This window comes from Erpetoichthys calabaricus, chromosome 3 (assembly GCF_900747795.2).
Source record: "Erpetoichthys calabaricus chromosome 3, fErpCal1.3, whole genome shotgun sequence".
Taxonomy (NCBI): domain Eukaryota; kingdom Metazoa; phylum Chordata; class Cladistia; order Polypteriformes; family Polypteridae; genus Erpetoichthys; species Erpetoichthys calabaricus.
The window spans coordinates 284,900,874-284,925,296 of record NC_041396.2 but is presented as its reverse complement, the minus strand read 5'-3'; the positions used below and the strand labels follow the sequence as shown (position 1 = coordinate 284,925,296).

At 39.3% G+C, this 24,423-nt stretch overlaps 1 protein-coding gene and 1 long non-coding RNA gene across 2 annotated transcripts in view; one reads left to right on the top strand and one right to left on the bottom strand.

Moving 5' to 3' along the window:
* Positions 1-24,423, top strand: part of LOC114649054 (integrin alpha-X-like) — a 193,280-nt gene that overhangs the window by 95,151 nt on the left and 73,706 nt on the right. Inside the window, exons 12-13 of the mRNA XM_028798469.2 lie at positions 7,659-7,801; positions 13,603-13,743. Coding sequence (XP_028654302.1) covers positions 7,659-7,801; positions 13,603-13,743 — 284 coding nt within the window. The remainder of the gene's footprint in view (positions 1-7,658; positions 7,802-13,602; positions 13,744-24,423) is intronic.
* Positions 1-24,423, bottom strand: part of LOC127527015 (uncharacterized) — a 157,000-nt gene that overhangs the window by 67,796 nt on the left and 64,781 nt on the right. The gene's annotated exons all lie outside the window — the stretch shown is intronic.

Genomic DNA, 24,423 nt, shown 5'->3' with positions numbered 1-24,423 from the left:
GTTGAAAATCCTAGTGAAGATTCCGGCCAGTTGTTCTGCACAGTCTTTCAGCACCCGTCCAGTCACACCGTCGGGTCCTGCAGCTTTCCTCATGTTCACCTTCCTCATCTCATTCAGAAGAAAGCACTATGTAAGCACAAAATATTTAAAAAATGCATTTTTTCCCATAGCACATGACACATAGAAGTGATAAAGAGGGGATAAACCTCAAAGTTAGCAATGGAAGTCACAACAGCAAGCGTTTCTTCTCTTCCATTGGTCTAACTTCTATAAACAAGATTTGTGTCTCCAGTATCTTAAATATTGAGGCTCGTTCTTAAAGCTTTCTAAGCCCATCATTCTTACCTCTTTTTTATCTCTAATCATCCCCTCTTCTTCAACCTTGGCCTGTTTCTTTCACCAGGGAGTTTTTATCTCAAAGTTTTCACTTGTCATTAGACTTATTGAAGTCTTTATCTTTAAACTCACTATCAGGGCAATTTCTTGGCCAAGCCTGGAAGTCATTTTCTTAGTCAGAGATGGCCTTCTTTAGCTTCAATGACACCAAGCTTTATCTCCTCTAGGAGCCTCTGGTATCACTTCACTTGGAGCCTTATGTAGGTCTTAAAGTACCAAACAGCTCAGCTTCTAGACGGCCTCATTAAAATAAAGAACACAATTTCCTTCAACTCTGGAACAGTGTATTGGCAGCTTATGAGCAATTAGGAATTGACATGGCCTTTTACCATTTTCATGGCACCATTGACTCAGTTTCTTGGCTAGTGACCATGTTGTGGCATCTGTTTCTAAAAAAATCTGCAGGCCTCTGGCCAAACCTCAATGGCTTCTCTCTCTCTCTCTCTCTCTGTGTCCCTGTCTTGGGCGCCTCATATACAGTACCTGTAAGAGCTTATTGCCCCTTATAGGGCCCTTCTTCCCAAATGGCATGTTGATTATCACTCCTATTCGTGCCGGTTGTCTTTTTCTCCTGGTTCTGTAAAGAGCTCTGCCTTCATTCTGTACCACTCTGGTGTCCTACGTTTTCTTAGGCAACCCTTAACTCCATTCATGTATGCACGCACTGTATATGCATTATCTTCAGAAAGTATTCAGACCTATTCACCTTTTTCATGTTTTCACATGATTTAATTTCCCTCATAAAAAACATTTAATACCTCAGAATGATAAAGTATAAACAGGGATTTTAGGAATTTTTGCAAATTTACTAAAAATGAAAAACAGAAATATTATGAATATTCACACTCTATGGTTTGACACTTGAAATATGGCTCAGGGGTATCCTATTCTATTGATCATCATTGAGATATTTCTACATGTGAAATGTGAATTTCCCCTTGGGGATTAATAAAGTATCTATCTATCTATCTATCTATCTATCTATCTATCTATCTATCTATCTATCTATCTATCTATCTATCTATCTATCTATCTATCTATCTATCTATCTATCTATCTATCTATCTATCTATCTATCTATCTATCTATCTATCTATCTATCTATCTATCTACCCCTTTTTGGAGTCCATTTGTGGTCAATTCAACTGATTGGACTGATTAACAAAGACACAAACCTATCTATAAAGGTCACACAGTTGAGCAAAATGCAAGCCATGAGGTTAAAGGAATTGCCTGTAGAGCTTAAAGACAGGATTGTTTCAAAGTACAGCTCTGGCAAAGACTACAAAACATTTTCTGCAGTATTAAAGATTCCCAAGAGCATGGTGGCCTCCGTTAATCATAAATAAAATATGTTTCAAACAACCAGGAACCTTCCTAGAGCAGGCTACCCAGCCAAGCTGAACAATCCAGGCAGAAGGGTCTTGTTAAGAGAGGTGACCAAGAAACCAATTGACACTCTGGTTGAGCTCCAGAGAACCTATGTAGAGATGGAAGAAACCTCCAGAAGAACAGTCATCACTTCAACATTCTACTAATCTGTGCTGTACAACAGAGTGGCCAGACAACACAGGCTTGGAATTAGAAAAAAGACAAATGAAGGACTCTCAGACTGTGAGAAACAAGATTCTCTGGTCTAATGAAACCAAGCTTGAAGTGTCTGGCCTCATTTCTAAGTATCATGACTGGAAGAAACCAGGCACCTCTATCGCCTGTGCAATACTATTCCAACAGTGAAGCATGTTGGTAGCAGCGTCATGCCGTTGTTTTTCAATGGCAAGGACTGGAAGATGAGACAGGATCGAAGAAATCTGAAATAGAGAGATATTCTTAATGAAAACCTGCTCCAGAGCACTCGGGATCTCAAACTGGGCTGAGGACTCAGACAGCATTTCTCTAAGATATAAAAACATTCTAAAATCCTTTCCTTTCAAATATCCTAGAGTACAGTGGGAAAAGGATCTCTTACTCAACATTTCAGAAAAGGAGTGGAAGGCAGCCATGCTCAGAATTCACTCAAGCTCAATAAGCGCAGAGCATACAATTAATCAACTTAAAAGCTTTTATTGAGCACATCTATCTCATATAAAATTGTACAAAATGTTTCCAAGGCAAGATCCATCCTGCAAACATTGCAATCGATCTCCAACAACAACAATAACATTTATTTATATAGCATGTTTTCATACAAATGAATGTAACTCAAAGTGATTTACAAGATGAAGAAAGAAAAAAGAAAATATATAAAAATAAAATTAGGCAGTACTAATTAACAAAGAATAAAGTAAGGTCTGATGGCCAGGGAGGACAGAAAATACAAAAAAAAAACTCCAGACGGCTTGAGAAAAAAACAAAATCTGCAGGGGTTCCAAGGCCATGAGATTGCCCAGCCCCGACTAGGCAAGCCTTATTGGGCAACATATTTTGGGGGTGCACCAAATTAACATCATTCTGAACCAAAATCTTTAAATTCCTATCAGACAGCCTTGGTGTCAGAATCTCTCCTAATCCATTAACAGCTGTTTTATTACTATTACTATTACTATTCGAAATTGGAAAAAAGTCAAATTCTCACTTAGAGGATATGTGCAAAACTTTTTTTTAAAACCTGGAAGGATCAAATCAATAACATTGAATAGGATTGTCTTCCATCTTTTCTACTCATAAAGTTTTGCTCTGGCTGTTGGCCTTCCTCTCTTTCTCTTGGGTGGGGGTTGAATTGTATTTAGTTTTGTTAAGTTTGTCTTGTTTGTATGGAATGTTACTTGCTTTTAATAAATTAAAATTAAAAAAAAGAAAAGGAAGTTCACCTTCCAACAGGACAAAGCAAAGATATCACAGGAATGGCTTAGGAACAACTCTGGGAATGGTTTTCAGCAGCACAGCCAGAGCCAAGACTAGAACCCAATCAAACATCTCTGGAGAGACATGAAAACAGCTGTCTACTGGTCTCATTCCAAACGGACAGAACTTGAAAGGGTCTGCAAAGAAGAATGGCAGAAAATCCGAATCCAGATGTGTGAATCTTGTCATGTCATAACAAAGAAGGCTCCAGGCTGAAATCACTGCCAAAGGTGTTTCAATAAAGTACTGAGTAGAGTGTCTGAATACTTGCATCGATTATTTTTAATTGATTCCTGTTTTTGCTTTGACATTCTTGCTTATTGTTTGTTACCTGATGAGGGAAAATGGAATTTACATGATTTTAGCACAAGGCAGCAACATAAAAAAATGTGTAAAAGGTGAAGGGGTCTGAATAATTTCTTGAGGCACTGAAGGTAAATTAGCACAGTGTGTATAAAATATCAGGTACTGTTAAAAGTGTCAAAGTCATTCTTTTCACTTACAGATTATGGTCAAAGTGCTTTGCACTCCCAGATCCCTAGTGCAAAGGCTTTCTTTCTTCCTTTTTTGCATTTTGGGCTTAATGACTCACTTAAACCAAGACGTAGTTGTGTGCATTTGAGTGGTAAATTTTGGATATAACATATTGTTCATTAAACTTAAATCGGTGTATTGTTTGAGACAGAAGACAATCGTGACAGCATGGATGTTTCTATTAGAAATATCTGGGATAGTTTTTTCAGCTAGTGGTGTAACAAGACACACAAAATCCAAAGAACTCTGGCCAACTCTATTGTCAGGTGAAAGGGAAGACTCATAGCATCAACATTGCACCATGGGGTCAAGGCAATCATATGTCAATAATACCAGGTAAACTGAAAGGTGCTATATGGTGTATTCTCTAATAAACTATTACACGTCTTCATTTTACACAATAAGTTGACTTAAACAAGCAGAGAAATGGCCTCCGAATACATAAATACCGTAAACTGAATGTGAGATAATGATTTAAAGAGCTGCAGTTGAAAAAAAGGAGTCTCTTTGGTTTGGATTGGTATAAGAGTTCAGTGAATTTTAAGTTGGTTAATTAATTATCAGTCTTACCTTTGGCAATATAGGTATTTAACCAAATACTTCGGCAAAGCTCCTATTTTATTTACCTTACTTTTCTCTGTTGTAGGAAATGGGTCTGTGGCCGTTAGACTTATATCAAGGTAACGGAGGCTCCCTCGTTTTAAGGAACAGAATAAAACAATTTATTAATAAACATAAGAATTACAGAAGTATAGCAAATGCCCATATAATATATATTAAAATATAAGACTGGACGCAGACAGATTAGACAAGCATATCCATATTACTAACCGAAGGTTGTAAACTGGATGGGCGCAGGGCTCACCGGATGTACAGAAACCCCAAAGGTCCATGCTGTGACAACGTGCGCGCCTACAACGCGCTTGCGAAAAGAGTCACGGCACACACCAACTGTGACAACGCGCGCGCCTACAACGCGCTTACGAAAAGAGTCACGGCTCAAACCAACTGTGACAAAGCACATGCCTACAACACGCTTGCGAAAGGAGTCACGGCTCAAACCAAAGGTCCATGCTGTAACAACGCACGCGCCTACAACGCGCTTACGAAAGGAGTCACGGCTCAAACCAACTGTGACAACGAGCACGCCTACAACTCACTTGCGAAAGGAGTCATGGCTCAAACCAACTGTGACAATGTGCGCACCTACAACGCACTTGCGAAAGGAGTCACGGCTCAAACCAAAGAAAACACAGAAACGAGACTACAACCTGTGAACTACACCTGAGGTAAAGCATGCACGCCAGGTTGTACGGCTGCCCGGACGCGACAGCCCACACCACCGCACATACCCTCCATGATATGTCTTCACGCAGCGGCTTCCCACCAAGGCGCATATTGCGCTGTGGCACTCGCCCCACAGTCAGACGCAGTGGATTCCCAGAGTCAGTAGGTGGCCCCCAAACAACACAACCTGTTCAAGCAGTCGGTGTCAGCGAAGGCAACAGACTCACGTCTCCACAAAACGAAACCGTTTTAGTACAGATATGCTTATTGGATTAAATGACATTTCCCCAGACGCACCCTCCATCCATCCACATATTTGACGGAACAGAAACTGATTGCCATTCTAGGATTTCCGATTCGCTAGCGAATCGCGGGCTTACTTGTAACACTTAATAGGCTGGCTGATTACTGGTTATTCAGAGTTCTAATTTATCTTGGCACAGATAATTAGTTTTTAAAGTCTTTAAAGGTGATGGGCGATGTTGAGTGGAGTTGTTGCTTTGTTGTTGCTTAGAGTTCAAGTGGAGTGAACTCTTTCTCTTTGCTTCATGATTCTCTTGTCTCTTGTGATGTGCAGTGCTTTCCTCAGTTAAGCCCTTTGCTGTGTCATCTGCAACTGTTTCTCAGGCCCTTTTAGACTACTGGTGTACAACTATGGCTTGGCAGAATGAATCTTAACTCTCAGGCTCACAAAGAGAACAGTTTGCCAGCTTTGGCTCTTCAGCAGCTCATAGCTTCTAGTTTTAGAGAAGAGGGTTCAGGAGTTTTTAGTCATTTTGGAGAGTTACCCCTCTGTGATAAGAGGTTTGTGGGAAAGCGCAACATTTAAATAAATAATCAGGTCGTGGAGTGTGCAGGCTCCAAATGTGTGCTGGTGTGTGATGCCAGGGCCACTCTGGAGTTGATTGGGGTGCTTAGCTTATCATGCATTCACATGCAAATGTGAACAGATCAATCAGGTGCTTCATTCACACCTCAAATAAATGGAGAACAGCTCTTGCACCCAATTGGCAGTATATAGGGAGCCTGAACAGCAGAGAGGAGATGAGATCAAAAACGAGAAGGATCAGCAGATCAACGAGACAGAGCAATTAGAAAGATGGAGAGAGAGAGAACAAAAAAGATCGGAGGTTAAATAAGATGAGAGAAGTAAGATGGTGAGGAGCCCATGTTGTAAAGAGTGGTTGGGAGTATTCCTTGGTGAAACAAACAGCAGGCTTGCGCTTAAGTATAGAGCTGGTAAAGGGCATCTCCTTAGAACAATGAAGGGAGTAGGACCTGTCGTGTAGTGTCTTCCTTGTCGATACTGACGGACTGGCTGGGGTTTGGCAGGGAGTCTTACGGATGCTGACATACTGGCAGTAGGACTCCAAACCCAGGTTTAGGTGGATGACTGCACCTGTCAGCAGGTGTCTCCTTATGCTGCAAATTCCTGATGGGATAAACTTGGGAGATACCAGGGAGTTCAAGGAGAGTCCAGAGATTATCCCACAGAGAGTATTGTGCAGAGAGCTTTAAAGGTTTGTATAACTTCTCCTGGTTGGATTAAAGTAACTTCTAGTTACAGAATCAGTGTTACCTCATAGTCAGGTTCTTCAGTCCATCAGAGCTGTCATTTCTTGAATTATAGGTCTTTGTTCTTGCTTAAGTCCACTTCACACCTTCTGGTTCGAGAAGGCCAGAGGGGGCCTTTGAAGAGATGTCAGTGCACTCTAGTTTACGCCTTTGTTATCAAATGAAGTGCAGGCAGGTCCTGGTATAAGCTGCAGTTCTGTCACTTAGTTTGGAATACAAGTGGGACAGATATCTCGTATCCTTGTTAAATCTGCTTTCTTAATAGGCCTGATGTGCCAAGCCTAGCAGAGTGGGCAATGCCCACTTTGTCATACCCAGGGATGGAGGGGAACTACACACACAATCCCAAAGGGAATATTCTAGAACAGAAGTCTTCAAAGTTTTGAAGAATCATAATGGCCACAGGTTTTCTTCTAATCTGACTGCTTAATAAAAAAATTCTTGCTATAACAAATGTTATTTTATAGCTTGTTAGTATTTTTATTCTGCCATATCAGGTCATTCTTATAATGTCAATTTTTTTCCTTTCCCAGGATATCATCCAAGTGATTTGTAGCCTGCAATTGATGAGTAATTATCAGTCCTTCACTTTCTTTTCTTTAATTTGTTTTCGAAGTATTTGATCAAACTAGGTAGTCTGTGATGAATACACAGGTAGAGAACTGCATGCTGCTTTGTCACTTCCATCATATTACAAATAAGGAGCAATTAAATGCAGCTGCTTAAGATTAAAACACAATTAAGGATGAGGAATTTTAACAAGCAAGATCAGTAAAATAAACAAGAAAAAGGATGTCTGATCAGTAAGTGCTTCAACAGTAATAACTGACCTCTCATGAAGAAATTTGTTAGGAACAAAAACCTGCAGCCACTACAGCCCTTCAGATCCCGCTTTGCAGACTCCTAGTCCTTAGTTTGGCTATACTGTGATGCCTCTCCTGTAAAGTATAAACTAAGATTAGGAATATCTGATAGAGCTGGTGGCGTTTTTTTCATCATCATAAAGTTTTCCTTATTTTCAGGTTATTCTGTTGAAGTTGTAAGACTGAAAGAAGAGGAGATGTATGCCATTGCTGCTCCCAGATACAAACACAAGGGTTTAGTCATTGTGTTTCGGAACAAAAATGACACCTGGCAAAGGACTCAGGGAATTGAAGGGGAACAGGTATGAGGCTTTAAAGTATTATATGCAAGACAGAAGACAAATACATTAAGATCAGTCATCAACTAATAGCACATGTACAATGAAATAATAAAGAACAATTGTTTACAGGTAAAGTATGTAATAGATTTATAGACAGATAAACAGATATATATATATGAATTGAATGTTGTTCATGGAGTTTGCATGTTCTCCCCGTGTCTGCATGGGTTTACTCCGGGCGCTCCGGTTTCCTCCCACAGTCCAAAGACATGCAGGTTAGGTGGATTGGCGATTCTAAATTGTCCCTAGTGTGTGTGCTTGGTGTGTGGGTGTGTTTGTGTGTGTCCTGCGGTGGGTTGGCACCCTGCCCGGGATTGGTTCCTGCCTTGTGCCCTGTGTTGGCTGGGATTGGCTCCAGCAGACCCCCGTGACCCTGTGTTCGGATTCAGCGGGTTGGAAAATGGATGGATGGAAGTATTCTCTCACTTAACAAGTCTAAACACTAAAATAGTATTTTTACAGGAGACATACTTACTAAGCAAGGATCACTTTCGGCTGCACAAAGACTGGACTGGCCAAATGTTCCATTCCAGTTATACATACAGTACATAGAACAGTCTCATTTGTAGTATCAGATGTATTATCTGATCCTGAAGGGAAATATGTGATTGTCATAGGTAATTTATTTAACTGTAAAATAATTTTGATAAATATTTATGCACCCAATGTCGATAATAGGGAATTCATGCAAAATGTATTTGCATCCATTCCCAATGTGAACACTCATAAAATTATAATGGCTGGGGACATGGTTTGGGCCTGCACCAAATTAACATCATTTTGGACCAAAATCTTTAAATGCCATTCAGACAGCCTTGGTGTCATAATCCCTCCTAATCCACTAACAGCTGTGTTTGGTGTACTTCCAGATGGGTTTAAAGTGGAGAAGGACAAACAAACTGTGATTGCCTTTACTACACTATTGGCACGTAGACTTATCTTGCTCAACTGGAAGAATCCTAACTCACCTATTCTAAGTCAGTGGGTAACTGTTGTTATATACTACTTGAAATTGGAAAAAATCTAATTCTCACTTAGAGGATCTGTCCAAAACGTTTTCAAAACCTGGCAGGATCTAACCAATAACATTTTACAATAAGCATTTAAATTGATGAAGCAGGTTCTCTCCCCTCTTTTACTCAATTTATCTTTATTCATTTATTAATTTATCTATTTACTTATTTTTACTAGCATAAAGGTTTATTAATAAAATCAATAAAATTTAAAAAAAAGAAGAAATGAGGCCAAACAGTTCAAGCTTGGTTTCATTAGACCAGAGAATCTTGTTTCTCACAGTCTGAGAGTTCTTTAGATGTGTTTTATGCTAATTCCAAACACAAAGGAATAAAATGCGGGTAAAGTGTTAAGTCACGTCTTTTCAGATTACTAAAGATACAACTACCAAAGATGGTGTTCCTCTGGTTAAGACCACTTCTGACAGGAATAGGTGGGTCCAGGTGAGCGGACATCCAAAGTGACATCGGCAGTGGAAAGGCTGTCAATCTTCCAGTCTACAGAGGAAGAAAAAGAAAGGCATTATTTTAGAGTGCAAACCCCTGGAGCAGTGGGGAATTACTGTCACCAGAGCCCTTAAGCTGTTCTCTATGCACACACGTGTGACACTACATTTTTTAAACTTCCTTCCTGTAAAAAGTCATATAGTTGTGGACTAAAAGAATGTATCCAAGCCTAACAGGCTGAGGGAACTCAATTTCTTAACAGAGATGGGCTTTTAGATTTATAAAGCCATTAACAAAGTGAATAAGACAGAAGTCTTTCAGGCACATAGAGAAAAATCAATGAGGACACCTGGGGGGGTATCCCACACAGCGTTCTTTTGAAATCGAGACTTAGATGAGTATGCCTTCCATAAATAAACCCCATTTTCCAATCAATGCTGAGTTGGTTTCATGAACTCCAAGTATTTCTTATAAACTCAAGACGGGCTTGGCCAATCCATGATTATGCACGGTTATGATCGTAAGATTTAAGCAGCTCCGAGATCCAATCATTAATAACATCTGTCATAGTTTGGAAAGCACAGAGGGGAGTGCAATATCAGCAGATTGAATATCTGTGACTTTAAGTATGAAACTGATGAGACGAACAATGTATTATGGGACAGCTTTAAACAGTTAAGAGTTTTGTTTAGTTGCCATAAAACAGAAGAACATGTAACTGAGACAGCAGCAGTCTTTTTAGCAGTTGATCAAGATAATAATAATAGCACAAACTGAAAATGCATCCACTATAAAAAAGAGAAAGAGGACAATGTCTGTTTCCAGAGGGTAATTTGGCTTTTTTGGAAGCTCATTAAATAAATAAATATACATCAGATTGAATGAAAAGAAAGAAAATATCTGACTTACCAGTTAGAGTCACAGTGGAGCATTAATCCCTGAAATGGCTCAAGTACTCGTACCATTGCTTTTTATTCACATAATGCACTATATCTCCTTAACTTATTTTTGTCATCCTTGTGTGCATTTCTTTAGTTTGCAGTGGGACAAAGAAAAAATAAGTGAAAGGAACTCCATTTTTGCTTATTCTACAAAGACATTCTGAAATGGAAGGGACAAAATTTTTGGAACCATTTAGAAGTTATAAGAAATAATTGTCTTGTTTTACAGTGATCCCTTCTCCATCGCGGGGGTTGCATTCCAGAACCCCCCGCGAAAGGTGAAAATCCGTGAAGTAAAAAGCATATGTTTATATGGTTATTTTTATATTGTCATGTTAGTGTCACAGATGTGCACAGAAACACAGGAGGTTGTAGAGAGACAGAAACTGCAAACAAACATTTGTCTCTTTTTCAAAATTTTAAACGTGCTCCATGACAAGACAGAGATGACAGTTCCGTCTCACAATTAAAAGAATGCAAACATATCTTCCTCTTCAAAGGAGTGCGCATCAGGAGCAGAGAATGTCAGAGAGAGAGAGAGAAAAGCAAACAATCGAAAATAAATAGGTGCTATTTGAGCTTTTAAGTATGCAAAGCACCATGCGGGAAGCATATCACTTGACAAAGCAGCCGCAGGTACAGTAAGCCCAGCAAGGAAGGGAGCAATATGAAGATAGTCTTTTAGCATTTTTTAGACTAGTGTCCGTATCCTCTAGAGGTGCGAACAGCCCCCCTGCTCACACCACCCTCCGTCAGGAGCAGAGAATGTCAGAGTGAGAGAGAGAGAGAGAGAAAAGCAAACAATCAAAAATCAATAGGCGCTGTTTGGGCTTTTAAGGAAAAAAAGCAGCCACAAGTAAGCCCAGCAAGGAAGGGAGCAATGTGAAGGTAGTCTTTCAGAGTTTTTTGAGGAACGTCCATATACTCTAGAGGTGCGAACAGCCCCCGTGCTCACAATATATTTGAGGAGTTTTATTTAATACGTAATACGTGCTCTGATTGGGTAGCTTCTCAGCCATCTGCCAATAGCGTCCCTTGTATGAAATCAACTGGGCAAACCAACTGAGGAACCATGTACCAGAAATTAAAAGACCGATTGTCCACTGAAACCCACGAACCAGTGAAAAATCTGCGATATATATTTAAATATGCTTACATATAAAATCCGCAATAGAGTGAACCCGCAAAAGTCGAAGCGCGATATAGCGAGGACTTACTGTATTTATGTCAATTTACCTCAATATAAAAGTGAGGTCAGCGTGGCCAAAAATGTTGGAGGCACCCGCTTTTGCGCTTGTTCTGCACATCCATCTCTCTTCACAAGAACCAACAGCAGTCGCTCATCAAGCTCGGAGTGAATTTTCCCCGATATCAGTTTTCAATCACCTTTATATCTTGATGAAATCTTTCCCCCATGCTCATCTCTGACATCGCTTAGATTTGGTGGAAAAATGTCGAGATGAGAATGTAAAAAATGCATCTTAAGTGACATTCTGGCTCCCGTAAGCTAATATACTTTCAGCATATTCTCCACAAACTCAGTATAATTCTCTGCTCTGTGCTTGTCCAGAAAATTCTGGACAACCTGCCCGAATGAGGGTGCTGATTCAGTTGGCTTCAGTTTCTTTTTGAACTTATCGTCAAGCATCAGTTCACGTTTTTCAGGGTCAACAAAAACACCTTCCTTAATTTTGGCTTCACTTTTCTCGAGACCAAACTTATTCTTAAAATGCTGAAATGCATTGCCTTTACAGTCCAGTCACACTAGTTGTCCAAGACCTGGAACATCATAACTAAAAAATGGGACGTGGTGGATGAAAACGGTTTTCAGATTTGGAGTCAGCAAGTGAAATTTGTTAAAGTACAGATGAAAAAATTCCAGTAGCGAAATACTTGTTGACCAGTGTTATTAAAAATAATATGTTCAGTCACAAATCAAAAGCAAAGTTTCTATTCTGTGTAGCAGATAAGGCTTTTGTCCACCACTTGAACCCTCAGGTACCACTCCAAACACCAGATGAAAGTACAATAACTATTTATTTTGTACTCACGTGCACAAAGCACCCTCCACTCCACACTATTCATACAACTATCAATTACTCACAATAATACTCTCTCCCCCTCGCCCAGACACTTAGCCACCCTACCTCCCAGCTCAGCTCAATGTCTGGGCTTTCCCACAGTCCTTTTATACACCCTGACTCAGAGGTGTTCCTGCCCAGCAGTCCACAGTTCCTTATTCCTTCCGGGTCAGGGTAAACAGTCCTTTTCTTCACCCCGGGAGCACGTCGTTTCTTCCTGTCATGTGACCATGACGTACTCCCGAGTTATAGGGCATATAAGAGCCCACGAGCCGCCCTACAGCGACTCCCGGTGGCCCCCAAGGTATCCAGCAGGGCTGTGTGTAGAAACTACAAAGTCCATGAGGCCCTGCTGGACCTCGGGGCACGTTCCTGCTGTCCGGAGAGCTCCTCCTGGCGGCCTGGGGGTGAGGGCTGGAATAAGAAGCCGGCAATCCACCACATCTGCTAATTGTGATATAAACAATTGTTGATACCAAATAACTTTGTGTAATGGACGTCCAGCAGCTCAACCCGGCCGGGACGACCAAAGAGTGGAAGAATGGGGGAAGGCAGATACTTTGGGACACTGTCTCCCCGAGGACGCTAGATGGCAGATTCCCTGCAGCATAACGGTGCCCTGGATCCCTCCAGGGCATAATGGAATTTGGAGTTCAGCATCAAAGCCCTGCTGGGTACCATGGGCGCCGCCAGGCTATGCAAAGTCCGTCCTAGCAGGTCACAGGAAGTGCTGAAAAGTCACGTGATCAGAAGGACGGATGTACGTCCGGGTTGGACACTATTTAAAGGACTGCTGTGAACCCAGCAAGGAAGCCAGAGTCAGGTGCAGGTGGACAAAGCTTGCTGGGAGGTGTGGAGGAGAAAGAGAAAAAAAAAGAATAGTATATGTGCTGTGTAATTGTTTATTACTTGTGAATATGGTGGTGGAGAGCACTGTGAAGGAAAGAAAAGAAATAAAACATGTTCTTGGTAATTTTAACTCATGTTGTCAGTACATACCTTTTGGGTTAGAGGAGCAACAGTGCCCTCTAGTGTTACATTTGTCAATTTCAAATTAGTTCAAAGAAAACTGAGTGATTTTTCTAATGTCACCAATTAGCCATGTCTATATATTTATGTGTTTCACAGGAAATATCAATTTTACATTTTGAAATGTTGATGTGATATGTTGATAATCTGATTTATTCTTTGGTTTATTTTATATGTTTTAATGACTTAAGCCTACAGTATGTTTTTATTTTTGTCATTTATGTCTTATTTTCTTTTCGCTTGACACCCAGCTTGGCTCATACTTTGGTGCAGAGATCTGCTCTCTAGATGTTAATGCAGATGGACAGACGGATTTCATTCTTATTGGAGCTCCCTTGTATTATGGAAAAGGAATAGGAGGAAAAGTGTCAGTTTGCTCTGTTGAGTTAACGGTGAGTTTTCTTAAACTTGTGAGTGACCAAATGTACATTTTTTAACCTTAAATCATAAGGCAGTCTGTTCAGTTGTTATTGCATTCATTTTTTTCTCCTGATCATTGCCACTTCAGCAGCCATTGCATGACTGTAATCAATACTCAAAAGGGCAGTAGTTAGTTAGAGGCAACAAACTCAGATTTACTTATAATTATACTGGACCAATATAGAGTTATCCTAACAATACCTCTGGAACTATGGGAGAAACACATGGAGCATGGCTGTGTGAACACAGACAGAATGAGTCAACTCAATGCAGAATATGATTATTGGATGATCCAGATGTTATAACTTGTACCTGCTACACTGAGTTTAGGTTAGAGGAACTGTTTCAGGATTTGGTCATGTTTAAAGAGGTGTCCCTCAGGGGTCAGTGCTGGGATCGCTAATCTTTTGATTGTTCATTGTAGCAGAGCAAAATGATGTTTGCAGGACAAAAAGATGCACGGGGTGCCAACTGGGCAATACAACCCCATTTAATTCAAAATGAAAGGAGGCAATAACAAAAATGAAGCAGTTCACTGTGCAGATTCTTTGAAGAGCGAATAGTCCTGTTATCAGGATGATTCAGCAACAGGTTTGGCTCTGTCAACACAAAAGCCAGGTCCACATGAAAATGAGACACAATCCTTTGTGGTTGCTCTGCTTTTATATGGTGTTGACTAGAAGGGTCGGAGATTATTTTGGTTTGATGCCCTTAGGGGCAGGTTCTCCAGGATGTGAGGGAAGAACGAGACAGGTTTGTTAACAAGTCTCTCGTTCCAGGGTGGTACTACTTAGTTCAGGTGAACCTGAAAGGTGATCCTCTGGTGCACTTGTGTGACAACATAGAAAAGAATGTAATCAATAAGCTGGTTAAGTTTGCGGGTGACACCAATCTAGGAGGAAGGGCAGGTAATGAAGAATTAGTTAAATTATTACAGAGGGACTTGAATCCTCTGCAAGGCTTGTGCAGATTTTTGGGAAATTATATTTAATGTAAGCAGAAGGAAATTATTACCCACAGAAAGTAAAAATGTTACACTTTCATACACAATGGAAGGTCTAAAACTTAAGTGTAAAGATTACAAAAAAAACATAGGGATAACAGTGTAGTCATCACTGTCCACACCAAAACAGTGTACAGAAGCGATCAAAAAGGCTAACAGAATGTTAGATTATACACCGCCCCGATATGTGGAGTACAAAATCAAAGGAGGTTATGCTTAAGGTTATGTAACACACAAGTGAGGTCTCACCTGGAGTAATGTGTATTGTACAGGTTTGGTCTCCATATTAAAAAAATCGTGAGTGGTTTCCCCTACACTTTCTCGTATACTAAGATATGGGGATGGATATTTGAGGAGTAAACTGCAAGACAATGATTAAATTTTTATATTATGTACATTAAAGAACCATCAAAAACAAATCAAATCAAATTAATAATATATTGAACAATTATTATAAAAGTAAAGTTGAATAAATCGGACCCTGCAGCTGCATGAATAAAAGGTAAAGTACCACTTCCAATTAACGGAAATACTCCCAAAAGTTGATAGAAATCTACATGTTGTACCTAATACTTGTTTGCAAAATTTGGTTAGCCTAAGTGAAAGCAAACTCAAGTTATCACCTACACACAGACATAATGCCATTTTTGGATTCAGGGAGGTTTAAAATGTTGAGATTCATCAAAATCTTGAAATGGAATATTTGGAGGATTCGAATACTTTCTCTGTACTTCGTATAAAAAAAAAGTCAGGGAGGTCTAAAACGTGAAGATTTATCAAAATCTCAGCATTGAATTTTTGGACGATTACAATACTTTCCCTATACTTCGTATACGAGAAAGTAAAAAGACATAGCAGATTTAGGTTAAGTCCATAGAACAGCGTGTACGCTGATTTCAGAACTGTGAGGTATGATCTATGACAGTGCTCCGCAACCGGTGTGCCACGGCACACTGGTGTGCCTTGAGCCGATACAGGTGTGACGCTGTCAAATAAGACAATTTTCTAACTAAATAATATTTCAACGGTCCTCCTTAGAAACACAATAACGAGAATACGTGCAATGAAATATTTGCGTAAATAGCCTTTTAAAGGTTTCATAATTTTATGTGTCATTTCTCTGAAATAATAAATCCCGGCGCCTGTCGCCTACGACGTCGGCCCAACGTAGTCGCCAGACAACTGCGTAGTATGCTTTGATAGGCAGAGCGCTCCGTGCCCTCACCTAGATTCAATTCAAGCCGACGTATTAGTCGTGCTACGTCGCATTCACTCGTCTTGCGACAGTAGTTATCATTCATTACTATTAGTTGTGTTGCTGAATTGTGTATGGTTAACGTTCTTCGTGTGATTCATATTTAGTTTTATACCCCTTTAAATATGGATAAATTTTTACGTGGAAAAGATTCGTCTTCACGCACAGATGATGAAGAACCCAGCACAAGTGTTGCAAAAAAAAAACAAAGAAGATTGTGAAAAGGAAGTACAACGAAGACTACATTTGATATGGATTCTCGTGGTGTAGTGACGAAACGGCTCCAAAGCCACAATGCATCATTTGCGGCGATCAGCTATCAAACGAGGCAATGGCACCCAGTAAACTAAATCGCCATCTAAATTCAAACCATCCCAGTTACGCCAAAATTGACAAACAACTCTTGTGTTAATTAAAAATGATAAGCGGTCATGCTTAAAATATCTTCACCAAGAACTTCGGGTTGCGCTGTCAAATATTGAGCCGAATATAAAACTTTTGTGTTCATTGAAACAATCGCAGGTATCACATTAATCAGTCATTATGTTATAATAATTATTAAGATTGCATAAAAGTAAATATAGTATAGTTTTTATGTATGTATACTTATAATAAATGTATATTTATAATAAAAAACGAAAATGTATTGTAAAATTTGTGTATTAAATTAATATATATATATCAGTGGCGTAGCTGGAGATCATGTTGCCCGGGCGGTGAAAAATTTGACGCCCTAAAACTGAATGAATTTTTTTTTGCGCCTCCTCAAGGAACAAAAAAAAAAAAAGGAAACTACCGTAGTTTGGACGCCCCTAAATAGCTGGCGCTCAGAGCGGACGACTCCCCCCTCCCCCGCCCTAGCTACGCCACTGCTATATATTTTAGCTTTTGACGTGCCGCGGAATTCTAGGAAGAACATTGGTGTGTTGTAGGTGAGAAAAGGTTGCGGAGCACTGATCTATGAGAAGAGATTGATGGAACAAACCTTTTCAGTTTAAGGAAGCACAAAGTCAAACATGGATGAAATGTTTAAAACTAAGAAAATAAATCAGTACAGTGGGTTCCAGTTGATACTTTAAAATAAATTCTGAAGCAAGAACAAAGTGTGCCACTAGGGGGTAACCCTGAGCTCTGAATACCCAACAACCACCTCAGACCCAAATCCAGGGTAAAATAGCATTTTTTGTAGAATAGGCTCAACAGGTTTACTTCTAAGTGTACACCGAATTTAATTACTTTTTTGTCTCCCTCCACTCCTCCTCTGCAAGTATTCTCGTCTTCCTCCTGACTCATACACTCCGAGTGAAGAAAAAAAAGCCTCATTTTTTATTGACATTGCATGAAGGAAGTATTTCCAAGACATTCGGAAGCTGTCCAAAACAGGGAAGTCCTCTCCAGGCAGTGCCCCCTGGAAGCACCCAAAGACCATGACAAGGCACCTTCCCAAGCTACAAGCCTCAGGCAATCTTGTAGTTTTCCAACCTGCACCCAATGGCAGAGGAGCACTACCATCTCTTGTGCTGGAGGATGAATCACTATTGATAAAGTGTCTCTCCTGGTCACTCCAACTGGGGTACGATCCTTCAACCATACTGGCGTGGGGTCGCACTTCCACCCATATAATTCCTCCTTTATACCTTTCCAGCCGGGCAAAGAATCAGTCTCCATCCCATTCGGAATGCTTCTCCTTCTGTTAAGTGGTTCACAATGAGCACACATTTAGAAACTTGTAAAGGGCAGATTTCATACAAACATTAAAAAACGTTCCTCCACGCAAATAACCACAGACTCGTGGAATAAACTACCAAGTAGTGTGGTGGAGAGCAGGGGCCTCATGCATAAAGGCGTACGTAGAATTCACACTATAACATGGTGTACGGACAAAAGCGGAAATGTGCTTATGCACAAAAAAATCCAGATGCATAAATCTTTTTTTTTTTTTAATTAATTTTATTGTAATCATTCCATACAAACAGATCAATTTTTTAAAAAGATAGGATTGAAAACAAGTCGCCCCCCCACCCCTGAGAGAGAGAGCATGGCCAGCAGAGTAAAACTTAAGGCTTGTAGACATACCTAAATTGATGAGTTTAATAGGGCAATAGAGATAAATCGGAGAAGAAAAAGAAATGTGGAGATAATTGCTTCCTCGGTGCATTAAGAGCTTATTCTAAGATATTATTGATTAGATCCTGCCAGGTTTTGAAAAAAATCTGTACAGATTTTCTAAATGAATATTTGATTTTTTCCAATTTCAAATCGTATAAAACATCGGTTTCCCACTGACTTAAAAGAGGAGAGTTAGGATTCTTCCAGTTTAGCAAAACAAGTCTGTGTGCCAAAAGTGTAGTGAATGCAATCACAGTTTGTTTATCCTTCTCCACATTAAGCCCATCTGGAAGAACACCAAACACAGCTGTTAATGGGTTAGGAGGGATTATGACACCAAGGCTGTTTGAAAAGCACTTAAACATTTTGGTCCAAAATGATGTTAATTTGGTGCAGGCCCAGAACATGTGACCCAGTGAGGACGCGACTTGATTGCAGCGTTCGCAGGTTGGATCTTGCCCTGGAAACATTTTGGACAGTTTTAGGTGAGACAGATGTGCTCGATATATAATTTTGAGTTGCATAATTGTATGCTTTGTGCATATGGAGCTCGAGTGAAGTCTCTCCATTGCTATTTTCCACTCCTTTTCTGATATATTGATTAAGAGATCTTTTTCCCATTGTCCTCTTGGATCTTTAAAAGAGAGGGACTGCAAGATAACTTTATATATTGCAGAGATGGTGTCTAAGTCCTTGAAATTGAGCAATATTTTTTCCGGCATGGAGGCGGGTGCAAGATGAGGAAAATCGGGCAGGTTCTGTTTAACAAAGTTCCTAATTTGAACGCAGGGTAAGAAATGTGTGGCTGGAAAGTTAAATTTGGAGTGTAATTGTTCATAGGATGCAAAGATGTTGATATATAAAGATCTTCTAAGCAATTTAATCCCAAATCTTTTCCAGATATTAAAAACTGCATATGTTTACGAGGGTTGAAAAGAGGTGGTTCTCATGCAGAGGTGCCACAGATAAAAGCTTCTCCATCTTAAAATGCTTTCTACATTGGTTCCATATTCTGAGTGAGTGAAGCACTATTGGATTATTAGTATATTGCTGATAACTTGCATTTATTGGGGCACAAAGCAGGGAATATAAAGAAGTACTGCAGGATTTTACTTCCATTGCGGACCAAGCCAGTGTATGTTCATCTATTTGTATCCAGGTTTTTATAGCTTGTATGTTTGCTGCCCAGTAATAAAACTGAAAGTTGGGTAGAGCCATGCCACCTTCTGCCTTAGGTCTTTGTAGTGTCGCTCTTTGGATACATGGGTGTTTTGAGTTCCAAATAAATGAGGTTATTGTTGAATCTAATTGCTTAAAAAATGATTTATTAATGTATATTGGAATGTTTTGAAATAAAAAAGTAGCTTTTCCAGCTAGAGTGAGATGAAGGGTTGACCATCTATGCAAGTCTTGCTTGATTTTTTCCATACAGACAGCGAAATTTTGTTGATAAAGAGCTTTATGTTTACTTGTGATGTTTACCCCTAGGTATTTAAACTGATCTGCAATGATCTGCAAAGTTAAGGTGTCCAATCCAATATTATGTGCTTGAGAATTCACTGGAAAGAGTACACTTTTACTCAGATTAATTCTGAGACCAGAAATCTTTTGAAATTCTGAAAGTGACGTTAAGACTGCAGGCACAGAATTTTGTAGATCTGATATATGCAGTACCATATCATCATATAGAGAAATTTTCTGTTCCAGTCCTTCTCTGAAAATCCCCTTTATCTGATAAGAATTTCAACAGTGAACCGCCAGTGGTTCAATGGCGACTGCAAATAGCAGTGGTGACAAGGGGCAACCTTGTCTTGTACCACATTCTAGTTTAAAGTAGTCTGAACAAATGTTGTTAATACAAACTGAAGCTTCTGGATTGGTATATAGTAGTTTGATCCATGCACAAATGTTCGGGCCAAACCCAAATTTCTCTAATGTAGTGAAAAGGTATTTCCATTCAATCATGTCAAATGCTTTTTCTGCATCCAATGATAATAATATTTCTGGGGTGTTTGACTTTGTTGGCTGAGTATTTTACATTAAACAGGTGTCGAAGATTGGAAGATAAGTGTCAAACCTTGATAAATCCAGTTTGATCTTGTGATATTACTGAAGGCAACACTTTTTCCATCCTTCTAGCTATGATTTTTGAGGGTATCTTAGCATCATTATTCAGAAGTGAAATTTGTCTATATGATGCACATTGTGATAAGTCCTTATTTTGTTTAGGAAAGACAGTGATTAATGCTTGGCGAAAAGTTTGAGGTAGAATTTGATTGTCTCTAGCTTTTGTAAATGTTGCTAATAGGATGGGAGATAGCTGAGTGGAGAATTTCTTATAAAATTCTGCAAGGTAGCCATCAGGGCCTGCTGCTTTCCCACCTTGAAGTGACTTTATAGCATCTAGTAATTCTGATAGAGCCAGAGGTTTATACAGTTCCTCCGCACTAAAAGTACCTATTTGTGGCATCTGTAATGTATCCAGAAATGCATTAGATTGTGTGTTGTCTTCTTTAAACTCAGTAGAATATAAGGATGTATAGTAGTCTCTAAATGTATGAATTATATTTTTATGGTTGATGCATAAATCTGTGTGAACGCCAACTTCCATGTTCTTCCGCTACATAAATCCCGGTCAGCGTGAAAAGTAACGCATGTGTACGCGCCTGCTGCCCCACCTCAACTCCTCCCAGAAATACGCCTCTTTGAATATGCAAATCATATTATAATATAAATAGCCCTTAAGATCAGCCTTCTGTGAAATGACAATGGCAAAATCATGGGGGAAAATAGAAGAATTTCAGTGAATACCAAGTGGAGGCAAAGAAAAACATACTATTTGTTGGTTTAAACAGTGGTATAAACAACAAAAGGAAGTTGATTGAGTGACATAGAGTGTCGAAGAAACTCAAAAGCTCAAGTTCACAAAGTCGCACAGTGCCCAAAATAAAAAAGAAGTTGGCAGATATCAAAGTCGCCGTGAAAAGGCAAGTCGTAGCCCACCGTCTGAGTTTGATTTGAAAGCTTATTAGGGTACAGAGAATAAAAATAGGCATACAGTGGGGAAAAAAGCATGAAATGTCAACTTTAATCTCGAAATTTCCACTTTAATCACGTTGTTTATTTTGTCATTAAAGTAGAACACCATAAACTTCATCTTAAAATCGTTTAATTTACTAGTTTCTCAAATCCTATCGTAACTAAAGTAGCATGTTAAATGCTTTGTTTTGTATTTGATCTTCTACGTGTGTAAATCACTAAGTGCTTCCTGGCTTTCTCTTCCTCCGACAGGACACAGAATCCTTTACATTCGTAATATTACAGCTTTCTGAATAATTAAAATACTGAGATGTATATGTGATATAATATTTATGATGATAGGAATTAAAGCATGTTATTAAACATGAGAGCACGGTGGCACAGTGATTGTGTGCGACCTTCGATGAAATAATTTATTGCAGCAGTACTGTCTCTTTCAAATGTACTAACCCCCAATTCCTGTCCTTACTTTTCTTTCTCCAAATACCCAATCGCCACACAATCAACTCTGTAATAGATATTAAGCCATCTGTAAGCTTAGAACGCCGATTCTTCAAAACCTTTAAGGAACATTGAAATATCTTCGCAGTACATGTTTAATTATTCTATCCATCTATCCACCCAGTGTCATGCCAGTCCTAGCAAGCATACAGCGTGAGGCAGGAACAATCCTTGAACAGAGCGCCAGATCCTTGCTAGCGCTGCGACACTGTGTCCTCACATGTTTATTTATTAACAATATAGATTATTTAAATGAAGTTAAAGTTTTATCTGTATAATATAATAAACATATTTTGCTGCATTTCATCTTAAAAATGATATTGTCATCATATGTAAATACGGGCTTTATAAAGTGGCTCAGGTTGTGCAATATTATAACTGTAGTGCAAGTTTACAGTGAGGTGATTGTACTAATAAGTACAAACAGTTCTACAAGGAGCACTTAATGGACTGATTGAGTGTGTTTATAGTTCTTGGGATCAAACTGTTTCTGAACCGCGAGGTCCATACAGGAAAGGTTTTGAAGTGTTTGCTGTGTGAGAGCAGTTCAAATAGACAGCATGGCTGAGGCAGCGTGTGCTTGATGCTGTATACCGATAATTCTCTTTCTGATCAGCTGCTGCAGATCTGTGATTCCACACTTAGATACAGTGATATAAATACTCTGAGTGGTGCAGTGAGAGTAATATGGAAAAAGATGATCCGCTGTGGCAACCCCTAACAGGAGCAGCTGAAAGAAGAAAAACAAGGTGCAGTGAGAGTAACAACGCTAAAGCAGCGATGGTATTTGGAATAGTTTGACCATTCCGTGGACCATTATATTGTTACAGGTTAATTACAATCATGCATTAAACTAATAAACAATATGTGATTAATGTCAGTGTATTTATAAAGCCGCGTCAGGGATGTGGATCTAAAAAAGAAAGGGAAACCACACTGGAACAGTAGCACTGCTTTGACGCTGGGTGCCGCCAGTTTGCAAAACCGAGTGCCAAACAACTATAGGCCAGTAAACTTAACTTGCATCACAGGTAAATTAAAGGAAGAAACTATTAAGGAAAAGATTGAGCAATACATGGCATGAACAAGAGTTTTACTGATCAGTCAGCATGGGTTCAGAATGAGGAAGCAACAAAAAGATATGCTCAAAGTAGAGCTTATGATATTATTTATCTTTACTTTTAGAAAGCATTTGATAAGGTGTCACATGAGAGGTTGGGCATCAAACTAAAAGAAGTGGAGTTCAGGGTGTGGTGTGTAGATGGGTGCAGAATTGGCTCAGACACAGGAAACAAAGGGTGATGGTGCAAGGAACCCCATCAGAATTGACTGATGTTAAGAGTAGTGTTCCATAGGGGTCACTGTTAGGGCCACTGCTATTTTAAATATATATATATATATATATATATATAAATGATTTGGATAGGAATAAAATAAGCTGGTTAACTTTGCAGATGAAGCAATCCTACCAAGCTAGGATTGATCTCAAATCTGTTGAATGACAAATCTGTTAGACAGCATACAGACTTGAGCAGATTTGTGGCAGAAGAAACTTAATGCCAGTAAATGAAAAGTATTACATATAGTAACTACAAACATTAAGTTAAGGAGGTCTGAAAATCGAAAGTACAATTTATGAGAAGTATTTAAGAGTCATTGTGGACAGAAAACTATCAACAGACAGACAGTGTTCAGAAGCCATTAAGAAGGCTAACAGAATGTCATGTTATGCAGCATCCTGATGTGTAAAGAAAAATCCAAGGAGGTTCTGCTCAAGCTTTATAACACACTGGTGAGACCTCATCTTGGAGTACTGTGTGCAGTTTTGGTGTTGAGGCTACAAAAAGGACACAGCAGTGCTTTAAAAGGTCCAGAGAAAAGCGACTAGGCTGATTCCACAGCTACAGAGGATGAATTATAAAGAAAGATTAAAAGAGCTGAGACTTTTCAGTTTGAGCAAAAGAAGGTTATAGAGGTTACATGATTGATGTGTTTAAAATTATGAAAGGAATTAGTCTGGTGGATTGAGAATTTGACTTTAAAATGAGTTCATCAAGAACATGGAGACACAGTTGGAAACTTATTAAGGGTAACTTTTGCACAAAGTTAGGAGGTTTTTATACAGACAGCCATAGACACATGTAATAAGCAACCAAGTAGTGTGGTAGACAGTAGGACTATAAGGACTTTCAAAACTAGACAATGTTATTTTGGTAGAATTAAGTTGATAGGACTGGTGAGCTTCATTGGGCTGAATGGCATTTTCTTATCTAGATTTTTGTAGGTATTCTAATATTCTAAAGTGTTGTGGCAAATTTTTGCAGTGGATGTTTGAGCTTCTCGGGGAGGTATCAGAGTTTTCAAAAGATGGCAAAGAAGACTTTTTTTTTCTGATTTAGTGTTTATGGCAAAACTGGCCTGTACTTGTTGACATATTCATCCTGCTTAATGGGGTCAATTTATGTATCAAAGGAGGTTACACATCTGTCCTGGAGGTCAGTGACAAAATCATAGCATTTATGAAGACAATAGAGCTATGAACTAAAAGATTACAAGATGGAATAACAATAACTGACAGAGTTTCTTTATGAAACTAACGAGTTAGTGGACCCAGTGAGAGAATTGGCTACTTCTTACTTAACTGCACTGAGCAAACACTTCAGCACATACTTCTGTGATGTTAATGATGCCTGGAACAGGGTATGTGATTCATTTGCAACAACTGCAACAGTGAAAAGTGACATT